Source organism: Manis javanica, chromosome 13 (assembly GCF_040802235.1).
Source record: "Manis javanica isolate MJ-LG chromosome 13, MJ_LKY, whole genome shotgun sequence".
Lineage (NCBI taxonomy): Eukaryota > Metazoa > Chordata > Mammalia > Pholidota > Manidae > Manis > Manis javanica.
Genome location: NC_133168.1, coordinates 57,061,339 through 57,087,743, shown reverse-complemented (window position 1 = coordinate 57,087,743; position 26,405 = coordinate 57,061,339). Strand labels below are relative to the sequence as shown.

At 40.1% G+C, this 26,405-nt stretch overlaps 1 protein-coding gene and 1 long non-coding RNA gene across 8 annotated transcripts in view; one reads left to right on the top strand and one right to left on the bottom strand.

The window, feature by feature from the left end:
* NHSL1 (NHS like 1) overlaps nt 1–26,405 on the top strand; it is a 220,008-nt gene that overhangs the window by 160,981 nt on the left and 32,622 nt on the right. For all 7 annotated transcript variants that reach the window (XM_036994847.2, XM_036994859.2, XM_017665023.3 and 4 more), the window contains 2 exons: nt 671–823; nt 20,799–20,926. In XM_036994847.2, coding sequence (XP_036850742.2) covers nt 671–823; nt 20,799–20,926 — 281 coding nt within the window. The remainder of the gene's footprint in view (nt 1–670; nt 824–20,798; nt 20,927–26,405) is intronic.
* On the bottom strand, nt 830–20,788 carry LOC140845485 (uncharacterized). The gene is made up of 3 exons (XR_012124279.1): nt 16,224–20,788; nt 7,273–7,331; nt 830–6,324 (listed from the first exon to the last, which is right to left on the bottom strand). It is a non-coding gene; the product is annotated as an uncharacterized lncRNA (long non-coding RNA).

The following is a 26,405-nucleotide window of genomic DNA, read 5'->3' as shown; positions in this document are numbered from 1 at the left end:
TTGAGTTGGGTGTTGGAAGAACTCAATTGCACTGGAATTTTTTTAAAAAAACATTTTAATACAAAAGTGTACCATGAAAGCAAGAAACGCCGAGAAAATTTTGTGGCACAAATTGATTTCTACTTATACTTTTTAATGTATTATATTGAATGTTTGTGTTTAATTTTTAAAATTTTTAATTGCATTCATAATAGTTTTTTAAAATAATGCAGTAGAAGGGAAATATTTGGTCTCAACCTCTTGACAGGAAATTTGTTTCTGTCTTGACAGTCTCACATTTATTGATGGCATTGTATAATTATTGAATAACACATTTGTTGTGGTGGAGTTAAGCTGGAATTGGAGGTCTCTATCAATTTTGTCAATTATTTTCCAGCATTAGAGTGGAGGAAGGGCCTAAAACACTGAGAAGCAATTAATGGAGCAAACAATTCTACCAAAATATTGTGAGGGATGATGGACAGTTTCAGGTTTTTTTTAGAGGCAACACACTGTAAGAAGGACCCCTGGAATCTCCGATTAAATCTTATTTGGAATTTGCTCCATTTCCCCCTTGCTGGCCCTTACCCCATGGACATGCTAGGCAGCAAAAACCCATCTTGATGTAATACCTTTGGAGCCAATGAAGCTTAGTTTGACACTTGAATTTATTCTATCTTTCCTTCTCCAGCGGTTTCCAACCTAGATGAGGAGAGTAGATGGTCAGTCCACTACACAGCTCCATGGCACCAGCAGGAGAATGTGTTCCTTCCCGCCACAAGACCCCCCTGCGTAGAGGACCTGCACCGCCAAGCCAAGCTCAACCTCAAATCAGTATTAAGGGGTAAGATTTCACCCTGCAAGCTTATTGTTCTTGGATTACAGATTGTTAGATCTGAAAGCATAAATTTGTTATTTGTAAAAGAAGACCTATTTGTAATGAACATATAGTATGATCTTTCTTCTTAAGATGTCATACTCAATACGTACGACATGCCTAATAGGTTCTGGTCTCTGTAAAACCTGCCTATTTACAGATATGCAGATCTATCCTCCAAGAGCCCAGCCCTGCTTAGGAACCCTGAGCATGTTTAAACCACCAGTACTAATTTAATCCAAATAAACCCATGCTGACATGGAAAATTTTGCCACTGCAAATCTGTTAAAATGAGTACTTTCTAATGGTTTGTGCTGTTGAGTTCAAGTTGGGTGGAAGGGGGACCTATGTATTCAAAGTGGTTTGATTTATCATAACTTGGGCAGCAGCCAACTGAGCTCCTGCCAAGTGTAATTCAGTCAACAGATGGGCAGAGTACACTGTGGTCAGGAGCAACTGTAAGAAGAGTGTGCTCCTATATCTAGTTTAAAAGTCTCAATTTTAGTTTAGTTTTTCGGTCATGTTAAGAAGTGCAAATGTGTGGCAAGGAAGACTTCCTAGAAGTGCCAAACAAGGGAGGAAGTTCTTTTAAAAGAGGAAGGAGTGACTCTTAAGATTCAGAGCCTTTTTCTTAAAACAGCAGACCAAAGCTCTCCGCTGTCAGATGCTGCTTCTACCAGGTTTCTCTGCTGCGCAATATTTGGGACACAATTTTACTAAAAAAGTAGTTGCTGTTTATCTGAAATTTAATTTAACTGGGTGTTCTGTGTCTTATCTAATTGTGAAAGACTCAAGTCTGGAAGAAATCTGGTTTTGATTTCTAGGAAAACCCACCACGAGGCTCCCATGTCACGTTTATTAAACACTTGCCTGTAGGCCAAGTAGAGTTCTAAGCCCATTATACGTATTATCTCATTTAATCCTCACAATAATCCTGCTGCTTACTATTACTACACCAATTTTACAGATGATGAAATGGAGAAGCAAAGATTAGAAATTTACCTAAGATCTCAAAGCGAGTGGTACGACAAGGATTTCAACTTGGACAGTCTAAGGCAGTCTAAGGCTAATGTTCTTAACTGCTGCAGTATATTGCCTATAACAATCATTTGTTGGGAGTCCATCATTCTGGCAGAAGTGCAGAATACAAAGGCAGGGTCTTGACTCTCAGCAGATTTATCCTTTTATCTGTAGGGCAAATTACAATGAGAAAAATACTCAAACAGGTGTGCCAAAATTGTTGTATAGTAATTAAAGAAAGCAGATAACTTCTGCTTAGAGAAGGAAGGAATAGCCTCAAGAACCTCACAACACATTTGGTATTCTGAACAGAACTCTACAAACATTTTAAATCATAGCCCTATTTTTTCTTCCTTTCATCTCTTTTAATGCTTAGATTATGTCATATGTATCTTAGGGTATCTGGGGTCTCACAGACTTAGCATTGGACTGTGCAGAAATGAGGACATGATTGAGTTGCCCTTTTCATTTATCCTAGTAACCTGTTTATTTAGTGACTACAAGCTTAAGTGAGAAGAACTGCATTCCTTGGGCTCTTTTTCTCAGCCCATTCCCTGGCCTTGGAGTTGGACTTTGTTGCTTGCATGATGTACCTAAATCCAACCAAAATTTCTTTTAGATCCCTTTGGTTCCTAGTGGTTTATCTTTAGTAAAGTTTGACAAAGAGCTTCTCTACTTGTAGCTCACCTTCCTCCACCAAATAATTAATAAGAATATTAAATGGCACAGTTCCCAGGACAAACCCCTGGGGCAGAGCCATTGCGAACGTTTCTCTCGGAGCTGTGCAAGGTCTGGCTTGTAGACACTTTCAGGAAGGTATGTATGACTGAATATTCAGGCCCAGCTTTTTTTTTTGATCACTCTCCAGGAAATTATGCTTTACTACCTCTTTCATTTATTTTCAAGCACCAGATCAGAAGGTCCCTTTTCTCCCCTCAGAAAATTGAACATCTGTATACAGATTTTTCCAGTTTTATTTTCCTTTGGACTCTTCAGTAGATCCATATGAAATATCATCACCACTGGTTTTGCCTACACTTGAATTTTATTTTGAAAAGGTAAATGCTTTAGTAATTACCTTAATGCCCTAAATTGTTCATCAAAGGGATTTACTACTAATAAAATTAATAACTTTGGAAAATTCTTGGAGTTAGACTTTTAAACTAGATTTAAACATGCCTTAAGATATTTTAGTGAAATAATTTTAAGAACAGTCATTAAGAAAGATGAGATGAGAAAGTGTTTGAGTTTTTTTTCTTCATTTATTCACTACCAATCACATATACAGAACTTCCTGTAACGCTCTCCCTACACCATGTAAGCCACCTGAGATAAACACAACATGAGTGCAGGCTATATAATGCCTCATTATCAGTGAACGTAATAAGGAAAAAATCCAGACCCCAAATGTAAGGCATTGTTATGTGTTATATAAGGTTATCAGTTTAAGTTAACTTGACTCTAACATTCTCTACTTAAAAATATAGAAAGTAGCTATTATTCACAATGAGTATTCTATTTTGTTCCTTCTGTTCTTCCTGTCTATAATTTTAAGGAAGGAATACTATTCTTTAATATTAAATAGGTTGATGCTTTTCAATAATTATTAAATGCTCATTGTATGAACTGTTCTGTCAGTTGTTATGGGGACCTTAGCTCACCTCTTGAGGATCATAAAATGGAGGGAAATGATACAGTGAGTACTAATAAGTCCACAACCAAGTGTTGTAAACATTTGCCTAATAAAGGAATGCGAGAGCACTTATGGTCAGTACAGTGATTGAGGAAGGTATGAGTTTACTGAAAAATGATTTCATAAAAAAAACAAGACATAAAGGCAGATAATAGACATAGTTAATTTAACAATATTTGAGCATCAGTTCTGTACTGTGCCAGGAGTTTTTGAATGAATGGGTAAAAGTTTATGAGTCCCTAACTTGAAAGAGCTGAGCTTGCTGTGTTGTGTCCAGACAGAAGTAAAGAGACAGTAGTGTAATGGAGATGTGTGCGAGGTACAGCGGGCACCCAGGGAGAGAGCTCTGTCAGCTGGAAAAGCACAGCACTGGGAGACTCTCCCTGCTGCAACTGCCCCCTGGAGAGGAGATGGGTTTTCACAGCGGGTAGAGTGGCCTGTGGATTGCCTGGGGCAGGGGGCTTCCATGTGCGGTTTCACTCTGTTCTGGTACACATAGAGCAGAGACCTTGTGAATTTGTTGATGGCCAGTCTCTAGAGAATTTGATAGAATTGGTTGGCCATGACCTTAAACCAAACTATTTGGTTTTGTTGACTTATTGTTTTATTAGAGATTCAGGTAATGATTTACTGCTAATGATGATAGAAATGTGCACTAAACTTAAAGTTAGTATTTTGATATTTGGCTCAACAGGACATCTGGCTAGCAGTGAATTGTGAATTTCTAAAGATGGAGCCCATTATCCATATTAAATTCACTCGGGTTTTTACTGAATTTCCAGAAGAATTATACCTTTTTAATCTTTGCAGTTGTTTGAAACCTTCATGAACTTCATCAGAGTTGATTGTGATGATGAGTTAACTTTTGTCTAAGTCAGTGTTTATCTGGGTAGTTTTTCAATGTATTAAAGGAGCCCCAGTTAAGTGGGGAAGGGGGAATTGAAGGGTGTGGGATGGGCATGCTCAGGTTCATTGAAAAGTTCAGGTTTCCTTTCTTTACATCCTGTAGACCTCACTCAGTAATTGTGAGCACATTAAAGGCTGAAATAAAGACATTTTATTTTTAAGATTCCATCTTCAAAAACCCTGGTGGGGAAATAGATAAGCATGATTTCTCCCAGCATGTTTAACAAGCAGTTGAGTTGCTGTGGCCACGTACTTCTGCCCGAACCAGGTCGCAGAGTGTCTGCTGTGGGCATCAGGACTGTGATGTTACCTAGTCATGGCGCTTTATCCTGAAGAAAGACATTTTAGCAGGTCCTCCTGCTCTGTGGCTGTAGAATAGGAGTATAAGTATAGGAGAATGTTAAGTCTGGCCTGTGTTGAATCAAAGTCAGGGCTTATATTAATTAGGTAGGAATTGAGGATTTACAATGTGAAAAAGTGACTATTTGAACCAAGGGATTAAAAACAATGGTTTTTGTGTGTGTATACACACCAGCCTGTTCCACCTTAGAGAATGGTGCACCCTTATTAAAATTATGGACAAGGTTTCCAAGTAGTTTCAGCCAGGTTTCTCTGCAGTTCCTGACAAACAGACTTTAAGGGTCTCTGTATCTGTGTTGCATTGTCCTGAAGTTCCCTTTTGAGTAAGCCTGATCTAGGAAAGCTTATAAGGTTCTCTCTGGATTTGGTGAGGAACCTCGGCTGTCCTATCTGTCTGCCTTGAGCACATGAGTCCCTGGGATATCCTAGATGCCCTGTGGTTTGAACTGTAGATTCGCCTGGGGTCCTGTGGCACTACTCCCAGGATTTTCTCTGAGATGTCTTTATAGGTATGGCCTTGTGTTTGTTGACTGAAAGCTCCGTCTGTTGAAATGAGGCATCTGCTCACCACTTTAGACAGACCCAAGATGAACATCTGCTTTGCCCACCTTGTGCTTATGACATTGAATTCATCTTTTTCTTTTCTGTCATTAAAAAAAATTATGACACATAATATAGACAAATATGTAAAACATGTGCACTTTAATAGAAAACATCTATTTACCATGGTTAAAAAATAGAATATGACCTAAACTCTAGAAACCTCCTGTTCTTGCTTTCTAATAGAAAATTCCAGTTTAATGAAAAGTACATGGGTCCCATCTAGGTTCAGAGTCTATTTTGTGCTAGATACATATGATTTGAGTTTTGATTCAAGCACAGTGGAGTATAGATAAAATTTCATCAGTCTCAGCCCTCTTACCCAAATGGCTGTCGTGATTTAGCTGATGTGCTTTCCCTCCCACCCATTATGCTCCAGGGGGAAGCCTTCGGAGGAGGGTGAGGCAGCGAACAGGGAGCATGGTCACATGACACGTGAGAGCCAGGTTGTCCCATCCACAGAAGCCGCTGCCGTTTTTCCCCTCTCACCATCAGCTGGAAGGGACCTCCCAGGTCCTCTGGTTAATAAGTCCCCTTTTCATCTGGTAGATAGGTAAACCAAGGCCCATAGGCATGAAGGGATCTCTTTATAGTACTTTGCAGTTGCCAGATGACTGTGCCAGGACTCGAAGTCAGGTTTCTTGCTCAGCCCATGCTGGCCTGTGTGGATCTCAGGTCCTGAGGGCACTGAGGAGATCTGTCCCTTTGAGGCCTCTTTGGATGCTCTCCACTTTCCAAAAGGTGGTGGGGACAGGGCTCAGTCTGGGAATCTGAAGGCCCAAGGCAGATTTGCTTTCTTTAGCCAGATAACTTGAGAAATACCCACAGATGCCCAAAAGTGATGGCGTCACTGTTGCTTATGAAATCTCTGCACTCCTTCCTGATTTCTCTGAAATTCAAAAAGTTTAAGAGACATAAAGGAAACTTCATCATGAGACATCATTATGGCTAATACCTAAACCGTCTTTTATTCTAATAGCTTTGGTGCATACTATTAGCGATGTAATAGGTCATTAGTACCTCAATGGACTTAAAAAAAAGAAAAAAGAGGCACACATCGTAGAGGGCACAAGAGAAAGAAAAATAAGGGTACCAGTGAGTTAGCACTTGCAGCTGAATGTACTCCTGGCCTCATTCTTTACCTGTGCTCTTCCTGAAGAATCTTTTGGTAAAATTGATATGTAAAAGGAGAAGGTAAACTGTCACTGGTTAAAGAAAGGTTATTTTTAAGTTTGAAAAGAAACATTAAATTATATTTACTCATTCATATAGAATTTTAACTTATTTTCTACTTGGAACATTATAGGCATGGAATTGGAGGCAGGGGAGGAGTGGTACTTTATTCTGAAAAAAGACGCTGAACAGAGGTAGAAAATATAATTGTCTCATCTTCCTTAAACCGCAGCAGCATTCTTTAGCCAGTCAACTTAAGAAATGCTCAAAGCACATGCTCCTCAGTGGGCAAGCTGGCCGTGCTTGTGGATCTGTCTTGTTCTGCTGTCATCTTGTTCTGCTGTCATTAACTATTCAAGGAAATAAGACAAGGGGTCAGAACCCTGATTCCTGTGCTGCAAGGAGCCTGTGGGACACTGGGAAATCATATCCCATTTTTGTACTTGGCTTCCTTGTCTGCAAAACAATTTGTGATGTCTGAGTTCCCTTTTAAGCTCTAAAATTCTGATTGGCCTCTCAGCACTTAACTGCTGAAGGTGATATGTGTAAAGTGTATTGACACAAAGATATAACTTACTGTGGAGCCTTAATTTCTGACAAACTGGTTGTCTAAGATCTAAGTTCGTGTTGACACAGTAATTTCCCAAGTGCTTCCGTAACTTACTGGGCTGGATATTGTAGCCGCATCAAAGATGAATGACATGGCTGCTTTCCTGCAGAAGCCTACAGCCAGCAGGAGAGATAAGGTGTCTGTATGAGTAACGCACGCACGTACAAGGTTGGTGATGGTGATATTGTTGAGCCTCACCCCTCCCTGCCTCCGGATGTTGTCTTTAAAACATAGATCTAATCATGTTCCTCCTTTGGTAAAAATTTTTTACCAGCTCCTCTCACTGACCAGATGAAACCTAAGCTCCTTAGTGCGGGAGAGCATTCACGATCTGACCCTGTTTGTCTAGCTTCATCTGCCCAGTTACCTTCTGCCCCATGCTTCCCTGCCCCCCACCACGTTCTTCACCTGTGCTGTCACGCCCAAGGATAATAAAGCCTTTCAGCAGGCTTGCTCACTGGTCTTTTCCTCCTTTTCTGTAATGCATGTCCCAGGGGACTCCTCCTTCCTTTGAACCATGACCGCTCACACCCAGACCACTCCTGTTACCCCTTTGAGTCATCCTGTGGGTGCCTGGGTTCCCACAAAACTTCGCTGGACTCCCCATGGCAGACCCAGGCATGCCTTCTGCACTTTTCCACATATTTCCATAGAACCTTAGATCCCTCCATTAAACTGTTTATACTATGCTGTGTCTCCGTGTTTCTATCCCCACCTGACAGACACTTGGGGGCAGGACTTCTCTTGTCATTTGTGTGACCCCAGCACACAGCCCAGTACATGGTACTGTGAACACTGTTGTCGGTGGAGGTCTGGGAACAGTCATCCCAGAACAGTGAAAGCGCTGGAGCCTGTAGACTAGGGATGGGGAGCAGCCAGCACACTCGAGAAGGCTTTGTCTAGGAGGCTGGGAAGGAGACGTTGGTAAAGAGTAGTTGGGGAAGCAAGTAAACCAGGACAGGCGGTCAGCATGGTGCTCACGGGTGGGGAGAGGGTGAGGCAGCTGCTGAATTGGTTATTAAGTGGCCATCAGTGACCTTCAGAAGAGTGGTTTCAAGGTAAGTCTTTGGATTTAAGAAGCCAGATGTTATGAGGTAAGAATTATTTTTATAAGCAGAAAAACAATACAAGTAATGTTTTAAGAAATAAAGCAGTAGAATAAATGATGTCAACAAAGCAAGGAGACAAGCGCCAGTATTTTGAGATGGTAGCAGAGCAGGAGTATTATTATTAGTTGTTTTAAAACTAGAGCCAATTAAAACATGGTTGTAGATAAAAGGAGCCCACAGGAGGGGAGAGATTGCTCATACCGAGAGAATGGGAGGGTGGGAGGGCGCTCCTGAGGAGGCCTAGGCCAGGAGCCCAGACAACACCGGAGGTCAGGTTTCAACTCCTGTCTCCTAGAGAGAGAATTGAGGAAAGTGTGTATTGAGATAGAGCAAAAGGAAAGAGAAGTTAGTTTTTCTTTAAGTGCTGATGGAGGCTTAATCGAATGTGGTCCCAGCTAGGTATTTGGAGAGAGGAATGACTTCATTTTATGCTCTCTTGTTCAGTGCTTGTGAATTTAGCTAGGCTGGCTTTTCAAAGAGAAATGATAATGTTATTAAAGTCTCTTTTTTTTTTTGTTTGGTATTTCATTAGACTTCTTTTAGGATTTTCGTCCTTAGGGAAAGTAGCCCAACCTGATGGAACAGTAGATTAAATTCTCTATGGAGAGAAGGACAAAGACCAGCATGAGGAATTAGGAACTGATACACAGAAGAGGCTGTTTAACTTCTCTTGCTGGATTTAGTGGTTTATGGAAGTTTTCGTAATACTAACCAACTCTGCGAATGGTAACTCTGAAAGAGTGGTTAACCTGTGACAGGCATGTAAGATGAAAGAGCAGAGGAAAAATGAACAGTTCTTGCTTTTTTCAGTAGGTGAAGAGACATGTTCTTTTTTGGTAATGGTAAGCCATGCACACAAGTTAGGATAGCAAGGACAGTCATTTAAATGATCCAGGGCTTAACAAAGCACTATGGATTGTTCAAACAATAGGCCTTTTGTTTTGTTTTTGTGTCCATAGCCAGTCTGCTGTCAGCAATTCTATTTTAATTCCTGATAAAGTGAGTAACTCGAGTGGCCTCTGTATTTTGCTCAGCACAGCATAAAAATGCTACCTTGAAGGTACTGCGGATAAGGTTTGTTATCACTCACTGCACATCTGAAGTCTCTGGTGTTGGGTTAGAATCTTTGCAGGCTATTAGATCTCAAGTAACCTTGGTGATGTTCCACTCCTGCCAACTATAGGGCTTTTTCATTCTACAGTGAAACGAGATCACCTCCAGTTTAGCTGCGCTGTGTTGGTGCACAACCAGAACTTGCAAACTCTTAACACACTCATATTAATCTTGGGCCTCAGAAAGCTTTCACCTCAGTTTCAACCAGATTTAGTTTTCTTCAAGCCTCCTTAAATTAATCTGGGCCTGTGAAGAGAAGAAATGTTAAAAACTCATTTTCCAAAATGGCAAATAATATTTTAAGAGTAATTCTTTCCATAGTTTGCAATGAAACATAAAGCTAAAAGTTTTATCCAACTGCTTAAATTTTAATATTTAATTCCTAATTTGGGGGGGAGATTTTTATTCCACTTTAATAAGGATTAACCGTGGAAGGAGAATATTAGTCAAAAGACCATTCTTTTTACCCTTTTATAGAAAATGAAATCAGCTGTGGTATTTAATGTCAACTAGAAAGATACTGGCCCCAGGATATGGGGGTGGGGTGGGGGTGGGGGGCATGGTGGGGGGCTGGGTGCAGTGGAAAGGAAGACTTTGCAATACATGCTAATACGTTAGGAAGCAAACTTGTTTCCTGCTTGATCATTGTGCTCATGACACAGCTCATAGTGTGTTTTCGGTGCGTGGTACTCCACCTTCCCCATCCTGGTCACTTTATTTCCCCAAACACACCATGTAGATGGAGATGAGAAGTCATTTGAATTGTGCTCTCATAGTATTTGGGAATATGAATTCAGCAGTCTGCTTGTCATTCATTTGTTTTCTCTCCTGTGGCAAAGAAACCCATCCATCCCCATCTACTCTCTTCCATCATACTCCTTCCTGCCTCAAATTTTCTGGGAGCTTTCGGTGAAAATGAAGCTTTCCCAATGCATTTGTTCTATCTGACCAGAAATCTTTTGGGTTGCCCATGAGGCATTTAGTTTTTTAATACTGGATTTAGTCACTGTAGGAAAAATAAAGTTCCTGTGGCCAGGATTCTCACCTCACCCTGGTCGGTTTGCCCACTACACACATGCGGGCAATATATTATTATTGACTATACATAAAAAGCTCCACCCAGTGCTCTGGGCTGCACGGCTGCAAGGCTGTAAGGCTGCAGGAGAGCAGAGGCTGGAGTGGTGGCAGTGCCAAGGACAGAGACTGAGATGGCTGTGGGGGCAGAGAGGCCCAGAAGCAGAGGCTGGCTTGCTGTATGCAGACTGGCTCTTAGGTGGACGGGATTCTAGCGCTTGACCTGTCACTGTGGGAATCAAGTTGGATAGAAACCTTTTCACCCCAAGAACATTCCATTATCATTTTTCAGTCTCACTGAATCAGGAGCGAACTTGCCTGGGGCTGAAACCCACTGATGAGACAGTTTCCCTGAAATTCTACTGAGACTGTGGTTTTTTACACAGATAACCCGGATCGAGCACTGAACATCATCATCTTCCCCATCTCATCCCCTCCCAACCTGCTTTTCCCTCCTCTAATATCTTGAACACACAATTGGGGGCCCTCCTCCATCAAAATCTATATTGATGCTGGCCCCAACCCAGACTCCTTAATAAACACTGAGGACATGGCTGGCAGAGCAGATCAATAGGCAGGCCATAATTAAGGTGGAAAGTGTGGCTAAGGGTAAAATGCACCTTGGAGATGAACGGGCTGACCCCTCTATCTTGTAATCACAGTGCTCTCTTAAATACTGATTGTCCATTCATTTCATGGACTCACTGAGACCGGCTGGTCATCCACACTAAGTCAAACTCTGTCGGGCTTAGAAACCATTAGGAGGACATTGACTTTTACTTTCAGGCCCTGGGAGGCCATTGGCGAGGTTTGGCATAATCTGACTCATTGTTTTTAAATGGCTCAGTCTGGTTCTGGGTTACAAATTCACAGTAAGGGGATCAAGGGTGGATTTAGGAGTCTGGGTGGAGATTCCCACCCTAGCTAGTTGAGAGGTGTGCTGGCCTGAATCAGGATGCTTCCTTTGCAGTTGGAGTTGAAATGGGATATTAAAAACAAGAACTTTCTGAGCATTTTAAGGGAATCTTGGCAGTTAAGATACACCTAGAGTAGCAAAATCAAAGCATTTTCTGAAACAAAATAGTATTAGGAACTAAAAGTAAACACCAGATACAGCATGTCTCTCCCTCTACATTGATCCAACCCTATCAGCTCAATTCTTCACCCTTTGTTTTCTGATTTCCTCTTACATGATTCTGTTGGTGGCTATGGATCATTTGTGATATAACATATAAAACAGTTTAACCCACATTTCCCCTTGGGCCTTTTAGCATTTCTCATTGGGATATGTAGGAAATCTCAAACTATCATAATTCTAGTTCCCTCTTACCTGGCACCTCTCCTAAGTAGAGAAACCTTTTCCTCTTCTACTTTCCCCTCTACCCACCATGGTATTATGCCGACCACCTTCCATTTTGTTTCTTCTTCTCGGTAGGTCCTTCCCTTACTCTGGACCACCTTTCTCAGTGTGGCTCCCAGACCAGCAGCATCAGCCTCACACCAGAACGTCAGGTTCTCTGGCCTCAGCCCAGACCTCCTGAATGAGACACTCTGGGAGGAGGCCCAGCAATGGGCCCAACAAGGCCTCCAGGTTATCCTGATGCACCTTCATTTAGAGAACCTCTGCTCCATAAATTGTCTTGTGCACTTGTTTATCAATCAGCTAAATGGTAAGCATCTCAAGAGTTGGAACACAGCCCTTCAGCCCCTCTAGCTCATTGCAAGTCAGGATGCGGACACACAACTATCCGCTTTCAGAGTTTGCGTTCTCGTTGCTGCCGTCACCTCTCTGCTCAGGCTGTTAGCTGAAGGCAACTTGAGCAAACTGGAACTCATTCCCTTCAGGAGAGCTCCCTTTGGGCACCTGGGTGATAGCTGACACATTTTCTGATTGGCCTTCTCTTTTTTTCTAACACATAGTAAAGCAAATTATACTCTAGCGCCTGGGAATTTTTTCTTATGTGCACCGTTAAGAAAAGAGATATTTACTTCCAGAACTTTTAGAGAGGCTTAGGTTAATCATTAAAGGCATACATTTCCTCTTTATCCTCTAATGTTTATAGTGCTTTGGATGTTAAGCATCATTAAAGTGATGATTGGTAAAGAAATAATCTTCTGCACTCAAATATGTGTTTACTGGAAGATAAATTTGAGTTTATTGCTTTATATAAAATAACATGCTTTTGTGCCATTGTAAATATTCCCATATAACTACATGAAATCTATGAAGACGAGAAGGGAGAAAAGAAATAATCATTAGTCTAATTATCAAATTACCTAGGAAAATGTAATTGAAAAGAGCTGTATTAAATCCATGGTGTCTTTAAGATTTAACACAGCTTGTAACATACTTGATATGCTACAAATAACTGAGTAATTTAAAAATGTTTGAACATCTATGGTTCCTTAATGATTTTCTAATTTTTGAGTCTTGAAGACAGTTTAAGTAAGCTGAAGCTCAACTGTTTTTAAGTTTATAGAAAGTCCAGATGTGTTTTTGGAAAATCTAAGATGCGTGACTGGCAAATATTAACTACAGAGACAGTATGATTTTTTTCCTTTCCAGTGTTGCCAATAAATTAATGAACTAGAAGGTAAACCCTTTGTATTTTAAAATGCATTTGGTTCAATTATCATTAAGGAAATAAGTTCTCTAATGTTTACAAAGCAAAATATGTGAGTGCAGTGCATTTTTCCTTTGTGCTTCATTAAAAGCTTAAAATAAATTCTTTAGCCATATAATAGCTATTGCAGCTGTTGTACTAAAATTGATTTTCTTTTAAACATACATGTTTGTAGTCCTGTGGGTCCTCACCGCTCCACTATTGGGCAAAGATAAAGAATAGAAATGGCCTTCTACCCTATTGTTGATAATATGATGGATAAATAACTGGGTTAGAAATTTGGAAACCTGGGTCTTCCAGAAATTACACCTAAATTTTGTAATCTATAAGACAGATATAATATCTGTTTTCCTCCAACTCCTGCAGAAATATTTTAAACAAAAATCAAATATGGATGGCAAAGGGCTTTCAGTTTAGAAAATAATATATTTACTTAATGTCAGTGGTAATGGCTCTAACAATCAGTGATCCAAAAAAAAGATTTTAGACTGGTTCATTGCAGTCTAGATGAGACAGCACACGATGATCATTTTTTTTATGATTGACTTTGGAAGTGGAGTCGTTCCAATTTTTAGTGATCTTGAAGTATAGCAGGAGGAAAGATTTAATAATAGTAAAAAGAAACTGCATTTGACTTTAAACTATGGTACACCTGGAAAGCTATGCTGCTGTGAAATACCAAAATTGTGCTTTTGATCTGAATGTTTCGAACCTTGCCTAGCAATTCATATCCATACACACCAACACTACCTGTATGACCTGAAAAATGACAAAATAGCCTTTTTAACTGGCCTTCTGGCTTTTAATGGAGCAGTGCTTATTCTAAGTACCATGATATCCTTGGGGAACAGATAAACAAATCCCATGTCCCACTTTGCATTCAGTTTCTAGCTCCTTCTCCTTCTCATTTAAGGAAGTCAGATTTATTAAGCATCATTCAAGAATTTTGTTCTATCAGAGTATGTTTCAAAATCTTCATAATAAATTCAGGAAATGTTTTACTGTATAGTATGTTTTCTCTCATGGAATTATAAATGTGAGGATATAAATTATGCAAATTACAGCAACCAGTGATAAAAATGCCCATGTTTTTTTATGAGCAGCACTAAGTGATTTGCTTTTTTCTCATATTGATAACATTCAAACTTCCTGAGCTGAGTTCTAGCATCTTGGGGTGGGAGGTAGGGAGGAAGAAGGTGATAAATGCAAGACGATCATGTCACTTCTCTGTTCAAGGTCTTCAGGAGCTACCCCTTGGCCTCATGGGTAAAGCAGAGTCCTTATAATCCACAGTGACCTATGAGGCCCTACAGTCTGACCCTCCCCACCTGTCTGTTTCTACTACCATTCTCCGTCCTCACTCAGCCAAAACCACTTCCCCCCAGCTCTTCCTCAGGGTGATGAACCCATTTCTGTGCAGATGTCACCACTCCATGAGGCCTGCACCAGCACCATTCCCTCTTCTCTTCCCTGCTTTATTTTTCTCTTAGCACTTAGAACCTCTCGCATCTCTTTGTTGTCTGTGCTCTATGAGGACAGGAATTTTGCTCTGTTCACTGTGGCATCTCCTGTGCTTCTAACAGTACTTGGCAGGTAGTAGAGGTTTCATAAATATTTGTGAATTAATGGATAAATGCAGATGAAGATGCTTTGCCTTGGAGTCATAATACATGAGTTACTGAGGAGAGAGAATTATCTTAGGGGCCAGTGACTTCTTGCAACTATGATTCTACCTCTTTGACAGTAGTTGTACTGTCACTATGTGAGCTGAATCTTTGTACTATGTAAGGCACAGCAGAGAACCTAAGGAAGTATGCAATATGGTTTACAGTATTGAAGCACTCAGGCATGGAAGGTGGAGTGACTTGGGAAGGCTTTGTGGGAGATAAGATTTGAGGTAAGCCTCAAAGGAGGGGTGGCGTTTTGAATAAGCTGTCTTGAAATAGCAGCACAGTGAGTTGGGCTCCCTGCCAGTGCGGTGGCTGCCACTACATGCCAGTAGGACCAGAACTGCTGTTGTCTGTAAGATGGCTTGGGAAGTGATGATGTAATATATATCCCATACTAATATGTGTAATTGGCAAAAATTGAAGAATTTATAAAATAATATCCAAAAGGGAATCAAAGAATTTTCTTCTCCATCTTAAAATACTGAGTCTGCTATATATTCATTATTCCTATGAGATACAGCCCTGCTTTCCCCTCGAGGAAGAGATAAGAGTCCTTTCTTAAAGTTAATTTCAGAAGACCTTAAATACCAATATTCTTTAGGATGAATGTATACTTATTTCATTTTGTACTTATTTTTTCTTTTTGTTGTGAAAATGTAAGTGTAGGAAAAAAAACTATAATAGGACTAGTTCAACATCTTTTCTCTTTAGGAAAGAGTTTAAGGACACTAAAACCCCAAACTGAAAGTGTTGATTTGCTAGATAAAGGCTAGTGTTCTTTCATAAGTTGCTAAGTTTGGTATAGAGAGAAATGGCGGAGGGGAGTTTCTCATCATAAGCAGGGTAGTCTGCAAGTTGTTACTTTCAGGGAAGAGCCCCAGTTTGGGGGCCAGAGTATCTGGATTCTAATGTTGTCCTCATTACTTGGAGCAAGTTTATTTTTGTGTCTCAAAGTGTTCATGTGTAAAATGTGGATAACTATAATCCCTGTCTCTTAGAGCCAGTGCCAAGAGTTATAGGGAGCCCTTGATCACAGTTAATATTGTTAATATGCAGTAGTTACTGTTTTGTCTGCTGAGAGCTGTTATCACGTCTTGCTTTCCTCCACCATGAAGGAAAACTTCTAGGACCTTAGAGATGAGTCCCTGAGGCTGACAAACATTTCTTGCCCAGAGTTGCACAGCTCTTCAGGAGCTGAATGGGTATCTGTTCTTACCTAATTCCTGTCCCAGTTTCTTTCCATGATGCTCTGCAGTTTCTGACAAGGGACAACCTCCTTCCATTTCCTTGAAGATCCTTATAAATTTCTTCCTCATCTTACCATTTCCTGGTTCCATACTATGTAATTTACTAAGGCTGCAGTGATAAATTTCCACAAACTAGGTGGCTTAAAATATTAGAAATTATTGTCTTACAGGTCTGGAGGCTGGAAGTCCAATATCAAGGTGTCAGCAGGGCTGCCCCTTTGATCTGTAGGGAGAATCCCTCCTTTGCTTCCAGCTTCGGGTGGCCTCAGGCATTTGGTTTTTGGCAGTGTAACTCCAGTCTCTGTCTCTGTCTTCACATGGCTTTCTTCCATCTGTGTCTGTGTGTCTCTGTGTTGTCACATGGTGCCAATATCCCTTATAAGGACATCAGTCATACTGGATTAGGGCCCACCCTAATGGCCTCATTATAGCATGATTACATCTGGAATGACCTATTTGCAGATGAGATCACATTCACAGGTCCCAGGTCTTTTTGGGGGACACAGTTCAGCCCATAATATATACTATCAGATCAAAGAACCTTTCCTCTCCTTGCTTTAATAGTTATACTCTATCAAATACATTTACCAAGCACCTGGCTTATAATCTTCCAGTGTAAAAACATGCTTAGGTATGAGGCTTTATGTCATGTAAAACTCATGAGCTCATAACTATAAATTCTGCAGTTCAATCAGTTCAAATATTTTAGCTCTATTTTGGACTCAGAGGAGTTAGAAGTAAATGTTCCAGCCACTGACAGTAAGAGAGTCCCAGTATGGGTGTTATACCTACTTAGGAAAAGAAATACAGCCTTATGATATTTTAATAAAGATGTAGCCAAAGGCTTGGTAAATTGTACAGTCTTAAAGCCACATCTTGTTATGGAATTGCTGCTGGCTTTTAGAGGTGGAAGAGTTTGAGGTAGTTATATTTTATGCGGTCAGTTCTGACAGACCATTTTTTGAGCACCCACCACCCGATACTTCTGTGCAGAGTTTGACTTGCAGTACCTGGTCTCACTTCAGAGAGCAGGATACTCTTAATGCTTGTTCGGTGACTCTCATAACAGCTACAGAGATGGAGTAATGTCCCCACTTTACAGAGGTGGAATCTGAGTTTCCAGGAGGTTAAAATGCTCCCCGCTAGGTTTCGTGGGTAGTAAGTGGTGTCAGTACCCTCCGACTTCCAGATACTCACCTCCTCCTCCATACAGAGACCCTCCCAATGGTTTACCTCCTGTTCCTAAAACACGGAAGGATTGCTTTTCATTGTTCCTGCAGGTTCTATATCAAAAGGCTCTCAACCTCTTTCATGGATTGGAAATAAACATTAAATAAGTGGAATAAGAACCTGAAAAGTCTTATATTTGGTATTATCCCTCTTTTTGAAAGAGTCATTTGAGCTGTTTTGAATATTCTCATTTCCTTTCTCATAAGGTAGGATTGCCCTTTCTTGTCCCCTTTGAAGCTAGTTTTGGCCATGTGGTTTGTTTTGTCCGAAGAAACAGGAACTCGGGCAGAAGTTCCAGGAGCCAGCCTGAGACGTGCCGCATTCTCACAGCACCGCCGTGTGATCGCGCAAACACAAGTTGACTTGGAATGTCCTCTGCCTGGCCCCTGAGTGCTGCAGATGAGCAGAGCCCCTGCTAGAGCTGCCTGAATGAGAAGAATGTGCGGGAAAAATTCTTCTAGTTGGGTTAAGCCACTGGGATTTTGAAACTGTAACTGCTGCATATTCTAGCTCACTGTGCCTGATTTATTCCTATACAAATTTAGGAGCACAACTTAGAAAGTGCAAATTTATCAAGGATTTCCAGCAGAGAAAATTATTTTGAAAATAACTCTTTAAAGTGTCTTGCAGTAGATTCTGTTAACATGTCTAAATTATTAAAAAGAAAATCCTAAAGGATAGCTTAATGCATGAAGGTTTGGAGACCAAAGATGTATTAAATTCACAAAATGAATAGATGACCATCCAGCAATATGACATTTATTTTTTCTCTTCTATATTAAAAACTTTGGTCTACCAAGAAATGTTTGTTCTTGTGCTAAAGAAAATAGGTTGACATGACAGGAAAGAGGAGGAAATTGGTGGTTGGGAAACCAGAGGACACAACGAACAGTGACACCTTTATCCAAGCATTGCTGTGAGAACAGTACCTGGTTTTGCTCTTTCTGTTGCAAGAAGAGTATGTGTTAAGATAGATCTTCTATTACATTTAGTATCCTGTTTCTAGCCTGTAGTTGCTGGCATAACCTAGCTTTAAATTAGGCTTTGCCTTGCTGTAGCTCTCAATTTAGTGTTTGAAAAGTCTTTGTTTATTCATGATGGCTTGCACGGACTTATGTCTCACTCTATAGACAATAAACTCAGTTTTTAAAGAACAAAGCCACAGCTTTCAAAACTCAAAGAGCCATTGCAACTTGACAAGAGGAAATTTTCCTAGATTTCCCCTGGAGCTGGAGTAAGATAAGTAACAATGGAATGAGTTTACTAGATTCAGGCATTTGATAAGGAAAAAAAAATTGTTCACCTGTCGTGAAGTTATACTGCCTTGTTTAATCTTAGACCCAGCATCGTATTTCATTTGATAGACTACTGTTCGTCATACCACTCTTCAAACATTTCTGTAACATAAACTTCCTTGTGTGAAAAAGAGGTATTGTCTTTTAAACTAGGCTCAAAAGGTGATGTACAAGGCAGATACTAATAACTGCCAGACTTTCAACCTTTTAACATGGGGATGATAGTTTGTAATATTTTGGTCTTTTGAGATTTAATAAGTATTAGTCATTTTAGCCACTTTTAACATTATTGTCAAGCCCTTAGAGAAGATCTAGCCCAGCAGTCCTTCCTTATTTCCTAGCATAGAAATCTTTCAAGCACAGAATCATACATGGCACCCAACAGGTAAAACAGATGTTTAATATTATAAAATTCTATAATTTAGTGAGGAAAAAAAGACAATGTTGAATAACAGAAGGACTTAGCTTAAAAGGGCTTCTGGGTCTTCACTTTGTACTTTGTCAAGTTTTTGAAAATACAGAATAATATAATTAAGTAGCTGTGAGGGTTAACAGTATTAAGTCATTTTACAAGATTCACCCTGAATCCCTAGGAGACCTCAATTTTACCGGGCCACAGAAAAGTCAGTTTCACAGCACAAGTTAATGAAATGTAAAACTATTGTACCTGAGAGCTATTTTTTTTTATTCTAGCTTTTCTTGAAAGAAGATCAAACCAAATATTTACAGAATCCCAAAACTCTGCACAGAACAGTTTCAAAACTACCAATCATACTTTATGGAACATATCTCTGTAGAATGAGAGTATAGATTCAGATTGTACTATTTACTTTTTTAGAGAAATTGTCAAGTATTGGAGAAAATGTGAAAACATTTCTCAGTGAAAGAGGTAGATAGTATGAGTAACTCTTCATTAAAAAACACGTTGTGTTCTGGAAGTTTCAGAATTTCTTTTTTTAATTTCCATTTTACTCAATATTAAGAGTTGTTTCCAGCCTATGCCACACATTGTTTACCACAAGTAACGGAAATAGTATTTACTATATTATGATTACATATGCATTTTTTAGTTAGTTTGGCATTCTAAAAATTCTTCATGACTACTTCCATGGTATTTAAAAAAATCTGGTCTGCGGCTCTCTTTGCATTCCCACTTGTCAGGAAGCAAAAAGAGAGAAAGGAATTTTTTATTCTCCAGGTGGAAAATATTTATCCCTCCGTGAAAGTGCCTGTTCCCCTCCTCTTTGAGGAAGAAACGGATATCATATCCTAGTATTAGAAAGGAACTCTTAAGATGCCCCGCCTTTAGTTCTGTGCCATTAGGTACATGGTTTTGTAAAGCTCTGCAAAGAGGAAACTTTTCCAAAACCTAATATGTCTTGTATTCCTTGAGCAAGCTGGGTATTTAAAAGAATCCTGTGGTGATTCCTTTTGAAAGGCATGTGCTCCTCTAAGGTCACAGTGTCTGGGTAACAGGAAAGCTCCTGCTCCTGGGCTTTAAAAAGTCACCAGTACTTTTCGTGCTGCACTTGTCCTGCTGATGAGAGTAATCAGCACGCTGGTTCCTCCTCGAAGGGAATCACTGGTCTCTAAGCAGCCAGGGGCCCCAGCCCCACTGTGATGCAGGGGACCATGCCCCTAGTTACCTTCCACCTGGTGGTGCTATGCCTTCCTCTGTACACTGCCAGACATACCAGACTACCACTGGCTTCATAATAAATTCGCAGTGATGATAGGCTGTTGGGCATTGAAGTGAAGTTGAGACTAAAAATAAAATGGAGCATTATATCCCATGATTTCTCATGTCACTTCCAGCTGATGAATCTAGGAAACAAGCACTGCTTGAGAATTGCTTGTATTTTTTGATGAGGAATTACATAATCAAATGCTGTATGTCCAAAATTATGGTAATTAAGACCTTGGGTTCAAATTCTGAGTCACTACTTACTTGTAAAACATTACAGATAAATAACTGAAGAATCATAAAGTGACTCAGGGGGCTGTGTTCAGTCTAAAGGTAATCCTTTTAAAGTACATTAACGTGGCATGTAGTGTGTACTAGGTCCTTCACTAATTCTTAGTAGTTTTTATCATCATTTTCATTACTCATACTGTTATAATGCCTGGGAAAATATTACTAAAAAGGTAAATGAAGCAGAGTAAACACATCGTGATTTTTAATGCCCTCTCTCATCTCCTCGGCCTGTTTGCTCCACAGAATGTGATAAATTGCGGCGGGATGGCTGCCGAAGTTCTCAGTACTACTCCCAGGGACCCACCTTCGCAGCCACCTCCAGCCCACTCTGTGATGATTATCGGGATGAGGATGAAGAAGCAGATCAAAAGGTAAGGCTTCTGAACTCAGCATGGGGTCCTGGATTGGATCCCAGGACCAAAAAAGAACGTATGTTGAAAAACTAGTGAAATCAGAAGAAAGCCTGTTTGTAAGTTGATAGTATTATCCCAAGTTAGTGTCTTAGTTTTGACAAAGACACCATGATTAGGAGACTTGTCAGTATTAGGGGAAACTTGGACAAGGGCACACAAAGAATTTTCAGTACTCTCCTTGCAACTTCTCTCTAAGTCTTAAAGTAGTCTACAATTTTAAAAAAGGTAAAGTCACAATCCAGTGAATTCCTTGAACAGACATCATCAGCACGCTTCTGCATTTTGAATATTCTCTTTTGGGTTCAAGAAATAAGGTTGTATTTCTGTTGTTTTGTTTTATTTTCATTTGACTAAGAACCTAGTTAGATTACAAAGAAGAGCTGTAAGTAAAACAGCAAAAAGCCCGTGTCTCATAAGTGGTGGGTGTTTTGCGTACAGATCAAGCAACATTTTCACTCGCTGTTACAGCCCCGGTCAGTCACTTTTGTAATGCTCTTTCATCTTTGCACTCCTTTTTCTCCTGCCATCTCAAGATATGCACTATAAGACACATTTATTTTCTTAATAAATGCACATGAAAGAGTGAAAATGTATGGAGATTTTGACTTACATAGTTTTATTTTCATCTTATTTAGTAATGTGGGCTCACAAAGTTTGATGAACAGGGTTTGGTTTAGAAACTATTGTTTACATAATCCAAGAAGTTTAAGTGGAATTAGGTCAATATGTTAATGTCTTATCATTTGGAGAACATCATTCAGAACTGATTATCCTTCCTCAAATATGTAACATCAGAGAAAAAAGTAGATAACATTTGATCAAAAATGGGAAATTACTACCTTAAATTTTGAGTCTTATAATGGAGATTGGACCCATGTTGTAATTACAGAATGTAATTACATTTTCCTATTTCTTTAAAGGTATTGTCACATATTAGGTTAGTCCTTTGAGTCTCTAAAATGTATGAAGAAGGTCTGTTACTAAAAAAGCAGCTGTTTCAAAGTTGATCTGGTTTTTAATTTAAAACTTATTTTTCTCCTGTTGACATGAGTAAGGCAAGTAAAAACCAGGAGATGGATTATATACTGAGGATTTTGTTTTGTTTTTATTTAAAAATTTTTTCAGTCTTGAAGTATAAATGACAAATTGTATATATTTAAAGTGTGATGATTTGACATGCATATACTTTGTGAAAGACCATCACAATCACGTTAATTGACACATGCATCACTTCACATAGTTACCTTTCTTTTGCATGTGGTGAGAACCCTTAAGTTCTACTCTCTTAGCAAATTTCAAATACACTACACAGTATTGCTAACTATAGTCACCATGCTGTACTTTAGATTCCCAGAGCTTATTCATCTGACACTGAAGGCTTCTACCCTTTGACCAGCATCTCTCCATCTTCCCGATCTGTGAGACTTTCTTTTTTATCCAGATAGATACCTCAGCCTTTCACTGATGCTCAGAGGATGAGGGAAATTCAGTATATCATGGGGCCCCATGAGGCCTAGGTGGTTCAGGTACAGTGTGATTGTACAAGTTCTGAGTGTCCAGGAGTAGAGAGTCCCCTGGTAGCAAATTGGCATTACCAAGACAACCTCCTAAGATCTTCTGGAAAATGGAAACATTGTGTCTAAATTCTCACATAACTATATACTTAGCATGATGCTCATATCTGAAGAAAATTGGGTATCTATGGGCTAGTTTTTCTACTCCCATGTGCATTGCTGCAGGCCCCTGCAAGCAGCCCTCTCCCAAACATGTGTGAGAGAGTGTGGACAAATCATTACCTCTGAAAAAACAGGGTTCCTGTCGAGTTGAAAATGGGTTGAGAGATGATTGCATATTTATTTGTGTGTGTGTGTGTGTTGTGTGTATGTGCACGTGCGTAGAAGTCATCCTTTATATGACATAACTTGGCCTATGACATATCCTGGTAAGCACAACAAGGAAGTACTTTACTGTGATTTTGTAGCCCTGGGAGCCACTAGAGCAGGAGCCAGGGATGACTGTGGGACCTTAGACAGATCTCCTCTTTGGCCTTCTGTTGAAGGCAGAGGGGCTGCAGAGGACCTTCCCTGGTGTGTGTGCTGGGAGGAAGAACACACTGTGTACCCCCCGGGCCCACTGAGGACCTTCTCTGAGTTCCAGGCTCCTTCAGTGTCTGCACCCATGGCCTTCCTAAATTTGGACCCTCACAAGGCACATAGCTGCTTTCAAACCTTACCTTCCTTCACTCCTATACATTCTTGGTTGAAAGTATTTTGAAAACTTTGGGATATACTGGTAGTGATATTTAAGGAAAACCCTTTTTTTCTTAAGTATTTAGAAGCAAGTTGAATTATGTTTAAAATTGTTTAAATCATTAGGTCTGAATATCTTCTTAAGACAGTTTCTGTTTAGAAACTTTTTTTCAGAATAAAATAAATATCAAATTATGTAATGCCATTAAAAATTACATATGAAGTAAATACTAACTACTAAATTACAGCATCATACTGACCGCCTCACTCACTTCCCTGCCTCCCGCCCATCCTCTTCTCTGCTAGGCTATCTCACTCAGTGTTGCATGAACTTTTGCAATTTTTTGGTTCCACAGAACATGAGAAACTCACTTGCCATCCCACTATTTCAGATCTAATTTGATAATCTTGGAACACATTATCCATCTTTTTGTTTATTCATAATTACTGGATTAATTACAGTGCTCTCTAACAGCCAATGTGCTTTTTTTCTTTTGAACTATATATGAAATTAACAGGACTCAGTGCTACCTTCACTGACAAAGGTCCTGAAATTGGTGTGGAAATTAACCATTATATGTTCCTGTGCTTTCTCTACCACTTCTTAAGGCTGCCTCATCCTAACTAGTGCTCAGATGTCTTCAGGTTAAGGCGAGGGTTTCACCTGTGTGTACTGCACACTGTGCTGAAGTGCCTGATTGCCTGCTTAGCCAGATCATTCAACAGTCATGTATTAAATTATTACTACTAAGTAAATATCTACCCCAAATCAGAAGTCTTTATTAATCTTTGTGACCCTCATTGCTACTCACATATCATGTCATGGGCTGATGCTTACAAGCTGTGCGGCCATCAGTGATATCATTTGGAGCCCAGATATGTTGTTTTCTCCCTCTCAATGTGTTCCTAAACAGAGCTACTCCAAGCACAGAATTGTAATTCATTTTTAAAACAAGTATTTATTAAGCACCTGCATGTGCCAGGAACTCTTCTAGGTGCTGGAGATGTTAACAGTGAAGCAAACAAAAGAAGTGCTTGCTCGTGGTGGTGCTTTGATTAGATGGGGAAGTATCAAGAGTAAAAAAGCTGTGGTGTTGTTTTAGAAAGTGATGTGTGCTCTGGAGTAAAATACAGCAAAATAAGACAGAGGTGAGGCTGTAGTTTTAAGTTGAAAGGGTGGGCCTTCCTGAGCAAAGAGGTGAAGGGATTAAAAGTGTGAGCCATGTGGAAACCTTGAAGAACATTCCAGCAAGAAGCAGCAGCCTGTGCAATACATGTTTCTTAAGGATATGTGCTGTGTACCAGATACTGCACAACACAAAGATCAGTAACCTGATGATTTAGAGCTCTTGGGTAGGGAGAACTAACCACAATATGAAGTTACATATATATGTATATTACATGTTACAGTAAGTGTTTGTTGTTTAGTAACGTGAAAGAAAAATTCTTCTGAGTTGCAGTCAGGAAGTGGGAGAGGGTAAGATATGTAAGAATAGTCAGAGGGCTGTTGCTGTTTGCAGGACTTAGGCCAAAAAAATGTCTGTGTGAATGGTGAGGAAGGGGGCAGTTAAAAGATGGAAACGTTCTGGGAGGTAGAAGGTAAAATTGTCTTAGCTTTGCCAGTTGCTCTGTTTCTTTGGATGTGTTATTTGGGCCTTTATGTAGGTAGTGGGGGGTGGAAGAAGATTGATCTCTGAGATCTTTTTGAATGGGCTGTTCATTCATTCATTTACTCAAGAAATATTTACTCAGCATCTCCAGTATGCCGAGCACCATTGTAGGCTCTGAGGACCAACTGAGTCAAAAAGAGAAAGTCCCTTCCATGGGAGGGAAAGTGACAACAGACAAACAAGTATAATATAACACAAAGTGGTGATAAGTGTTATGAAGAAGGATGAAACAATAGTAAAGAGAGGTTTAGAGCGACAGGGCTGCTATTTTATATTTGAGTGTGTTCAAAAGGGACTCTGTGAGGGTGTCATTAGAGCAGACCTCAGAATGAAGTGTAGGAATACCCCACGTGAATATCTCTGCAAAGAGCTAGAGTTCTAGGAAGAGGGATAGTACGTGCAAAGGCCTGGAGACGGTCATATGGTCATCCTGTGTGAGCCATGGCCAGACACAGAAGTAGCCCTTAGTGAGCCAGGGGAGGAGAGGTGACAGTCACTTTGGGGAAATGACCGAGAGCCAGACCACATAGGACCTAGTCGGCCATGCTAAGGACTGGGTCTGTTGTTCCCCGGTGAAATAGGGAGGCACTGGAGGAACTGAGGTGGGAAGTCTTTAATGCTGTTTGTCTGGGAACTGTATGGAAACAAGACCATAGAGAGTAGAAGAGGGAAGCAGAGTGACAAGGCAGTGGGCTATTGCAGTAACCCTGGCAAGATACAGATGATGGGGTCTGGGACCAGTGGCAGAAAGTCTGGGTTAATTTTGAAAGTGGATACCACAGAATTTGCTGAAGTTACAATAAAAAGAAGAGCCAAGGATAATTCCGTCTACTATTTTTCCAGCTTGATCCCTCCAGAGTCCCATGACAGAAATTATTCCATCCCATGAGAAATTCTAATCCTACCCTCTTCATGTCCTCAGTCATCCTTCCCTGGTTTACATTCCATGACCCATTGCACTCACTTTGCACACACATTCAACTCTGCTGGCCTCTCTGTTCTTCTGCAAATTTCCTGGAGAAATCCCAACCCCAGTTTGATCCAACTCTCCCTCTGCTTTGCACTACAGCCTGAGCAGTTTAAGGCTGGAGAAAAACACCAGGTGCTATTAGCTAGTCTCACTATAAATGTATGACCTCAAACCTAAAGTGCTGCCCAGCAATCCTGTTATATTAACTCACTAATTCACTCTTAAACTCTCCCAAATTATATTTCGCACCTTCGTCTCAAATCTCCAAACACCACTCTTAATACTGTGATGTTTACTACACTGGGAAAAAAGGAAAAGCAATCAGAAGGCATGTCCCCTCAGAACCAAGCCTTTCTAACTGCTTACACATCTGTTCATTCTGTATCTACTCACCTTTCCTGCCATTTCAGTGAGGGTACAGTCCTTGCTGCTTTTCTGCCCTGTGTATCCAAAGTGCTTAGATTAGGGCCTGGTACACATTAGGCACTCAATATTTTTCCAGTGGAATGATTAAGGCCAACTCACTTTCGCAATAATCACTTTTTTCT